Source organism: Crocuta crocuta, unplaced genomic scaffold (genome assembly GCF_008692635.1).
Source record: "Crocuta crocuta isolate KB4526 unplaced genomic scaffold, BGI_CrCroc_1.0 scaffold411, whole genome shotgun sequence".
Lineage (NCBI taxonomy): Eukaryota > Metazoa > Chordata > Mammalia > Carnivora > Hyaenidae > Crocuta > Crocuta crocuta.
This window is the reverse complement of record NW_027529440.1, coordinates 56031-65122: the sequence shown is the minus strand read 5'-3', so window position 1 is coordinate 65122 and position 9092 is coordinate 56031. Positions and strand designations below refer to the sequence as shown.

The 9092-nt window shown below is 54.6% G+C and overlaps 1 protein-coding gene across 5 annotated transcripts; it reads left to right on the top strand.

Moving 5' to 3' along the window:
* Window positions 1-6: 6 nt before the first annotated feature.
* LOC144228333 (E3 ubiquitin-protein ligase TRIM15-like) lies at window positions 7-8965 on the top strand. 5 transcript variants are annotated; one of them, XM_077760161.1, is made up of 11 exons: window positions 7-1137; window positions 1222-2127; window positions 2318-2375; window positions 2595-2788; window positions 3289-3384; window positions 4319-4546; window positions 5302-5324; window positions 6324-6439; window positions 6802-6834; window positions 8117-8264; window positions 8811-8965. In XM_077760161.1, the coding sequence occupies exons 2-11, from the start codon at window positions 1762-1764 to the stop codon at window positions 8818-8820; spliced, it is 1272 nt and encodes a 423-aa protein (XP_077616287.1). In that variant the 5' UTR covers window positions 7-1137; window positions 1222-1761; the 3' UTR covers window positions 8821-8965. The 5 variants fall into 5 exon arrangements, with proteins under 5 accessions (XP_077616287.1, XP_077616288.1, XP_077616289.1 ...); XM_077760162.1 differs by having other exon boundaries at window positions 7-2127; window positions 2613-2788; XM_077760163.1 differs by having other exon boundaries at window positions 7-2127; window positions 4319-4528.
* Window positions 8966-9092: the final 127 nt, after the last annotated feature.

Sequence of the window (9092 nt, the reverse complement as noted above, 5' to 3'; positions counted from 1 at the left end):
CCACAGCTCCAGAGGTGACCCCAGTTACTCTCTGGGCTGGTGTCCCGAGCCTGGGGCTCACGTTCCTTCCCGTCTACCCACACACACGTCAGGGCTGCTATCTCGACCCCACACACTTGACAGAGATAGTCCCTCCTTTGGGGGTGGGAGGGCGACTGAGTCACAGAGCAGAGACACCAGCGCAGCCCCTGCAAGCTGTCCCCAGGGAGATTACAGGTATCAGTGGGCCCAGGCCAGGCAGTTGGCAGGCAGGGCGTGTCGGGACCCAGATAGGGTCATGCCCAGGGGAACGTGGCCCAGGCAGCCTCCCCAGGGATGCCCCCAGTGCTTCCAAGGAAGAAAGAGAAAACTAGCAACAGCCAGCATTCATGTGTGGTGATGGCGCCCCACACACTCCCGCCCCCAGCCCTGTGACAATCGTGCTGGCAGTGTGTAGTTGTGCCAAGCCAGGTTATTCTTGCCCAAGGTACCGGGGGACGGTGGACAGCCATAATATGCGCTCAGACCTGTGTGTCTCCCATAGAAATAGGGCATGAGCCACAGATGCAAGCAAACTTTCCTCGTAGCCATATTCTAAAAAGTGAAATTAAGTTTAATATTTTGTTTAGTCCCAGAAACTATCGTTTCAACATGTGATTGATCTAAAGATAAATAATGAGAGATTTTGTGTTCTTTCCAACTGGTGCTAAGGCTTTGAAATCAGGGTGTATTTTATAGTGTGGCACATCTCAGCTGGGACTGGTCACATTTCCAGGCCCAGCTGTCTCGGGGAACTTGGGGCTGCACCCTCGGGAGGGGCAGGCTGGTGGGAAGGAGTGAACAGTGCAGAGCAGATCCGTCCATGTCACAATGGGAATTTTCTTCAGTTTTATCCACAGATGCAGGGGATTGGATGCAGAACTGTGGCTATTTGACCGTTACCTGGGCCTGGGGCTCAGGAGGAGGTCCCGGCTGGAGGCCAGGGGAGGAGGCCTGGAGAAGGGGCCAGCAGAGGAGGCCCGGACTGATCCCTGCTCTGCAGCTTCCCAGCTCTGGGACCTCAGGGAAGTCACTGCACATGTCTTCTTCTGTAAAAAGAAAGTAATCATCCCTGTCCCAAAGGGTTGGTATCAGATTGGACACCATAATATGAAAATAGTAAGTCAGCACGAATGTGCTTGTGTCTGTTATCTTCGGGGCTGCGTTTTGTGATTCTGTCAACATAAGTCATTCACATTGCAGTTTCTTGCCTTCTCTCACCTGAAGTTAGAAAGTAAACTTGAAGCACAATGCGACCCAGCGTCCTCCTGTCTGTGGACACTGGCTCTGGGGCTGGTGGGGTGCGAGCAGAGGAGGCCAACCTGGGCAGAGGAGGGGCCCCCAAGAGCATCTCCGCCCCGGCCTGGACTTTGCCGCCCTGGACACACCTCAGAGCCAGAGGTTTATGGCTCCCACCTGCCCCGCTGGACAGGGAGCAGAGTCTCCTCCCCAGGGCTCTCCGACCCCATGCTCCAGGGAGTGGTTCCAGGAAACCGTGCCCGGCTCCCCAGCCCGGGAACAGAGAGCAGGCTGACCAGGCTGGGAAATGCTGGGTAACTCGAGGTGCGCTGGAGTTTGAACCCACTCAGCTGAGGGTGGTTCCGGGGAAGCACAGGTGGCTTCCCGTCTCAGCCTCCCGTTGTCTTCCCTCCGTGACTCACGCAAAAGTGACTCATCTCGGGAAAGGGTATTCGTGCGGCCTGAGGCAGAGGCCTCAGTGGACAGGCTGGGGAAGGCACCGTGATGCCCTCAGCCCCTTCCCATGAGGACACATGTCCTGCCTGCAAGGGACCCCCAAAGGACGCAGTGACTGCCACCTGTGGACACACCTTCTGCCGGCTGTGCCTCGTCCCGCCCTCCGAGATGGGGGCCCAGGCCTCCTGCAAGGTCCTGCTCTGTCCACTGTGCAAGGAGAAGGGGCACACGGGCCCTGTCACGGCCCCCGTGCCGCTGGGCACTCTGGAGGAGATGCACTGTGAGGAGCACGGGGAGAAGGTCTGCTTCTTCTGTGGGCATGATGCTGAGCTCCTCTGCATGCGCTGTCGAGAGGGCCCCTCCCACCACACCCACACCGTGGGCTTCTTGCACGGTGCCGGTCAGCCCTCCCAGGTAAGAAGGTGTCTTTACCTCGGGCCGTTTGGGATGGGACAGTGTCCAGTCACACGTAGTGAAGGGAACAGGGTAGAGTTCCCGGTGAAGGGCCATGGCTGATGCGTCGGGGGACCCCAGTGTAGGGACATGGGGGACACTTCCAATCAGGGAGGGCCATTGGGCCACTTGGATGTGTGTCTGTTCACAGTCTTGCAGGGACTTCAGCTCTAGCCTCAGAGGCCCCTCGGTGATGGACACTAAGAACCGTAAGCATGACCTGGCTGTGCTCAGGACCATCTGCCCGTTGTGAGCCGGGCCTCCTGGGACCCAGACTGGAGACTCAGCAAAGCCCTGGCTGCTGGGCTCAGAGGGACATGGTGGGAGGGGCCAACAAGGGCAACCAGCCGGCGAGGCTCCTCCCTGTGAGAATGGCTATGACCTGGCCCATCTGGTCTCAGGGTCGCTGCCCCTCCTTCTGTCCTCAGATCTCTCTCCTCATCCAGCCACCAGGTCTACAAGTGATTTCTCAGAGGCACCTCCTGAGCCTTTAACTAGGCCTTATCCACACAACCACCACCAAATCCAGGCTCTCAGCGCTTCACCCAGACATTGGACAGCCTTGGACGTGGTCCCCACCTCCACTCTCTCCACCTCCAGTCACCCTCCAGTCCTCCACGAGGTATATCTTCTGCAAACACACGGCAGACCACGTTGTTCCCCTGCTCAAAACCCTCCTGTGGATCCCTCATGCACCTCATCTCCCCGCCGCCCTTCCTAGGACTCAGGTGTCCAGCTGGACCGCTGCTGGGCAGCTGCTCCTTCAGGCTTCTGGCCCCTTCTCTTGTAGCTGCTTCCTCCGACACTGCTCTCTCTCTCCCTGCACTCCTTTTAAACCATTTTAGCAATTTCTGCGTGTGCAGTTCAGGGGCACACAGTACCCTCCTCTCCTCTAGACCCGCTGTATATGCTTTCCATCTAGACCCCTCCTGTGCCCTCTGTGTTCCCACCTTGGCTGCCAGCTTTGTCCTGACTGACTCGTCGCCAGGTGCTGGTCTGTTCAGGGACAAGGACCGGCCTTTTCCACCATTGGATCCCTCAGCGGTCAGCCATGTGCCTGGGACTCAGCAGACAACTAGTGTCTGTGAATTGAACCACCCCTTCCTATTCTTCTCCCCACAGGACAGTCTCAGGACTCAGCTGGAAGCCCTGAGGGTGGAGAGAGAAGAGACTGAGGATATAAAGAGTCAGGAAGACCAGAAGCTCCAAATGCTTCTGGTAAAGAGCTTCTGGGTACCTTCTCTTTTGGGGGTTTTCTCAGTAGACTGTGGGCCAGGCAGGAGAGAAGAGGGAAACTGTTCTCACTTCCCTGTCTGCGCACAAGGGGATTTGGGGTCAAGGTTGTGGAATCCCTGAGCATCACAGCTGGAAATGGCTCTGAGGTCTTCTATGCTAAGATCCACTTGTCAGCCACTTTACAGAGCAGAAAACTGAGGTCCGGGAAAGTGATGCTCCCAAGACCACACAGCAAAGCCCAAGTTCACGGTGACATGGCTATAGAACCTGGGTCTCTTGGACCCCAGCAGCTCTTCCCATCCCAGCCTCATTGCCTGAAAGTATCACCTTCAGGTGGGAAGCTTGGGGTCAGTAAGTGTATACAAGGGTCTGCCTTCTAGTCTGCCCATGAGGCTGATCCTGGGCATGGTGGGTGAATGGTGTGACTCCCTGCCAGCCCTGTCTCCTGGCTACATGGTTATCCCAGAGGAAAGCTGCAGTATGAGAATTTCTGGTACCCTTACTAAGGAAACAGAGTTTTGGGACAAGAAGAGATCTCCAGCACCCATGTGCCCCCCTCAGAGTGCAAGAGGCAATGTCCAGGCTAAGACCAATGCCACACACTCTGTGTTGGCTGTAACCTCACTTCCTTTGCTTGCGTGGCTCTCTGATTAATGACTACAGCCATCCCCCCTGGACCCTAGGGGAGGCCGGGTGAGGTTAGAGTGAAAGTTCAGCGTGGCTCTGAAGGCATAATGTGCATGACAAGTAGAATCTCCAGGTAGGGTCAGAGCATAGCCCTCATCACGCTAAGTTTACCCTGAGACCCAAGAAGCCAATTAGTCCCCATTGCTCTTGGTAGGTACACCGATGACCCTCCTGGAACCCAGCTTCTTGAGCTTCCTCCTGGCCATGCCTGTGTTTTTGTCCCTCACAGGCTCACATGGAAAGCAAGAAGCAGCTGGTGGCAGCTGTGTTTGAGAAGTTGCAGCAAGAGCTGAGGGAGCAGCGGGGCCTCCTGCTGGCCAGGCTGAGTGCTCTGGAGGTGCAGATCTGCAAGGAGCGAGAAGAATACATCTCCAAGTTCTCCGAGGAGGTCGCCAGGTGTGGAGCCGAGGCCGAGGAGCTGGAGAAGTGTCAGCAGCCGGCAAGTGTCCTGCTACAAGTGAGGGGCTCTCCACCATCTGCCTCGTGCGACGGGAGAGGGATTGCTCAGGAAGGGACAGCAGCTGAAGGCTGAGAGATGCTGAAGAGGGTCAGGAGAGGGGAGCAGAGGTTACTTCTGCTGGGAGAGACTGGTAGCTATCAGGTTCCTTCAACCCAGAGAGGCTACAGAGGGGCAGACCCGAAAGATTGGATGACTGCCCCCTCACTGTGGTTGTGTCAAAGACTCTGGAGTCAGCTGTTCTTGGGTTTGAGGGCAGGCTCTTCCAGCCGTGTGGCCTCAGTGAGCCTCGAGGCCCCCCTAAACATGGGGATAATAATAGCACCTTCTTCCTAGAGCTCTTGCAAAGATGATAAGAAACAATCCATACAGAATGCCTAGCATGGTCCTGGCTCACAGAGAGACTCCTTAAGAGGCATCTGTTGTGATGCCCCTCATGTTATCCTGTGTCACATCAGGTCCAGCTGGTAATTCAAAGCCTGAATCCTGTCCTCCCCCATCTCCCAATCATTAGAGGCAGAACATGCTCCCAAGATAAGGCTAAGACAAAGACGTGAGCTGGAATGACCTGGCCAGAGTCCCACATTAGCAGGGAGGTATGACATAAAAGAACAGTCTGATGGGTATGTAATTAGACACATAGAATGTTCTGGAAGAGGAGAGCTTTGAGTCAATACGTTAAGGAGAAAGGATGTGCAGAGTCTCTGGTGCGAAGTACATGTGGACACTGAGTGTATGTTCTTTTTCTTTGGCAGGATGTCCGAGTCAGCCAGAGCAGGTAGGGCCTCCACCCCGTCCTGCTGCCTTCATACATGGGGTGTATACTTTGTACTTCTCACCTGTGTTCCCTGGGCATGGACACTGGGGGAGGGGCACTCTGTACCTTGCCCCTCAGCTGGCTACACAGAAATGCAAAACCCCTTTGCCAGACACACACACAGGCAGCCTCCTCCACTCAAAGATCTGTGGGCCAACAGTTCATTTTTTAAACTGATTGTCTGGTATTAGGGACATATTTTCCCCTTAAAAGTGAAGAAACAAACAATAATCAGGTTTTTAGGCTGATCCAGGAACATCTATTTGATTCCTGAAATTATTAGTACTTGAGTCAGTATTCAACACCACGTAAAATGTAATTCTGAGGGGAATATCTTCCATAAAATGCAGTGAGCACCTAACGTGGGAAGACCAGCCAGCCTGTCTTCAATCATTTCCCCCCTCAACTGCCCCCATTTCCTTCAGAATTTACAAACACTACTACCAAGGGGCAGCCACTGCAGTTGTGGATGTGGGCTCCTCTGCCTTCCTCTGCTCCAAGCGTCTGTGCCTTCCTGGCGCTCTGGCTCTGCTCATGAGCAGCGGTCACAGCTGGAGGTTGTGCTTCTATAGCGGCCTGAACCCAGGGGTCTAACCTGGGGGCCCACGAGCCAAGAGGTGTCTCCAAACATACTTTTCAAGTCGTGTTAGAGATGTTGATCTAGAGGGGCTTTGNGGCCTGGGGGACTCTGCTCAAGGTCATGCAGCGGGTGACCCACAAGAAAGGGGCTGCAACACATTTTTTTTCATCCTCTCTGTTCTCTCCCATCCCCTTTTCTCTAGTAATGAGCAGCAACAAATCACAGAAGTTTAAAGGCCTTTTCCTTTTCCTAGCGACCCTGTACTGCCCTCTAGAGGCCAACAGGGTAATGACCTCTGCCCTTGCAGCCTCCACAGGCTCCAAACCAAACATTCTCCTAAAGGACCTTTCTCTAATTCTGGAGGAACTGGTTGTCTGTAGGTGTGAGAAGAAGACTTTCGTGAGTCCAGAGACCATTTCCCCTGCCCTTGTCGAGAAGATCCGCGAGGTCCACAGGAAAATCCTGCCCCTCCCAGGGATGCTGAGGACCTTCTCAGGTAAAGGGGATGGGGTAGCAAGCAGCTTTCCCTGTGCCACTCTCCTCCCACCCGGCTGCTTGCCCTTCTGCACCCCAATCCCTCTCCACTTTCCCCTGCCTTCCAAGTCTGGCTCCAGTTGTCTTCCCCCCAAGCCTTCCCTTAGTGACCCTGCTCTGCCCAGAGAGACCGTTCCCCAGAGCATCTTCTCTCCCCAGGGACATGCACTGGCAGGTGGGGGCTGCTCCTTGTGACATTAGACCACAGCAGGAGGCATGAAGCAGATGCCTTCTCCTCCCTCCCCACGGGGTCCCCAGGTGTGCCCTGGGGAGTACCTGTAAGAGATGATAAGTCACAGACCTTTCTATTTCTGCTTCGCTCAGAAAGCCTGGTGCATCATCTGGAAACAGACTCAGGTAAACAGCTGGAGGTTTTGGGAGCCTTTCTCTCATCCACGCATTCAACCCGAGGCAGCAAACAGGGCGATGAAATACACGAAGTCTGGAGCCTGATTACCAGGCTCTGCTCCAGCTCTTGCTGGGTATGAGGCATCCAGCAAGCCGTTAAGCCTTTTTTTTTTTTTCTAGTTTCTTCACTTATAAAATGGAAACACGCTAGTTCTAGCCCCATACGTAGCTACTAGGTAAATGAAATAGATGAAATAATAAATGAAATAGATGCACATATAGTATAGCACATAATGAGGGCTCAATGTTTGTTACTTGTGTAGACATTATTTCCTCAAAACTATTTATGAAGTTCTTGGTTGTGTGTATGTGCCAGACTCTGCTGACTTGAATAGATACTGTACAGGTTAAAAAAATAGCCTTTCCTTTGAAACTGGTGCTTAATTAAGAAACTATATTTCCACATTCTGCTTCTCATACTTAATGTTCAAGTAAAACCACTTTGGGGGACCTTGTTAAAATGCAGATTCTGATTCAGTAGGTCTGGGATAGGGCCCAAGATTCTGAATTTAAAAAAATTATTTATTTTGGGGCGCCCGGGTGGCTTAGTCGGTTAAGCGTCCGACTTTCGCTCAGGTCATGACCTCGCGGTTCGTGGGTTCGAGCCCCGCGTCGGGCTCTGTGCTGACTGCCAGCTCAGAGCCTGGAGCCTGTTTCAAAGTCTGTCACTCCCTCTCTCTCTGACCCTCCCCTGCTCACGCTGTCTCTCTCTCTCTCCTAGAAATAAATAAAATATTAAAAAAAATATTTATTTTGCAAGAAAGAAAACGGGGTGGGGGCTGAGAAAACACACACACACACACACACACACACAGAGAGAGAGAGAGAGAGAGAGAGAGAGATCCCAAGCAGGCTCCTCGATGTCAGCTCAGAGCCTGATGTGGGGCTTGATCCCAGTGACCTATGAGATCATGACCTGAGCGGAAACCAAGAGTCAGAGGCTTAACGGCTTAACCGAATGAGCCACCCAGGCGCCCCCGAGATTCTGCACTTTTATAAGCTCCCTGGCGAGGCAGTTCAGGGGCTGCACTTTGAGAAGCAAAATCTCACAGCAGAGCAGCACTTGCGGGTTGGGTAGAATTGCTCCCGCCTGCGTCCTTACAGAACAGAAGGGGAAGCCGAGGTTCAGGACAGCCAGGAGCTGGCAGGTGGCACCGGCTAGAGCGCTTTTCGGCACACCTTAGCAGCGCATGCGCTCCAGCAGCTCTCGGTATCCCGCTCTCCTCCCCAGGGGCCAGGACTCGGGACCCTCCGGGCGCCAGCTGGAGCACGGCCCTCTCCGAGGACAGGAAGCCGACGAGGTTCACCCGGAGCCAGCAGGACCCGCCTCACTGCCGCGGAGCTCCGAGGGTGTCCCAGCCGTGCGCCCCCGCGGGCAGGTGCGCTTGCAGCTGGGAGGCTGCGGGGAGGCGGTGGGCGTGGCGGGCGCGGGGGCGGGCAGCAAGGGGCCGGAGCCTGAGCTCAGGCCGCGGGCGCCCCGGCCTCCAGGGCTTCGCACCTGCTGAGCACGAGTGGCACCTGCTCAGCTCCGTCCCGCGGGGGAACGCGACCCCGCCTTGGCTGCCGCCTTCCATTGGAGCCGCCTGGGAAGCAGGCTCCTGCCCGATGAAAGGCTGAGGGGGGCGTCCGAGGGGCGCTGCCGCGGAGGGCGCCCAAGCCTTTGGGAGCCCATGGGCTGCTCCCAGACACAGGCACGCACGCAAGGCCCGGGAGCCAGCGCGATTTTGAAAAACAAACAAAACACCAGTACAATAGAAACTGCCAAAGCTCCAAAATAACCATCCTGGGGAAAAACAGAAGGTCGTTGGGCCTGCATTGACTTGTGCAGTTGACGTGCGCGTGGAAATGCTCCGATCTTTACCGGGCGAAGGGTGGACCCAGACTCCCTTACGTTCGGACATTCAGGTCAGGTTTCTTTCTCGTAGAGTGTCCTAATCGAGTGTACGAACCAGCCAGACGCTGAAGTCAACGGACTCTGACCACGACACAATCCTGTTCCTCCTTTTAACTCCGAGTTTGCCTGATGGCAGTGGAACCAGACCCCACCGTTCAATAAAATGACATTTGGCTTCAGGTCTAAGTAACCTCTCAAATATGTATTATTATTACCGTTCCTGTTGGATGATGAGGCATTGTCTCACTTCCTGTGCACTCAACTCATGTTCTGGACAGGCTTTTTTTTTTTTTTTTTTTTTTTTCTCACGTTC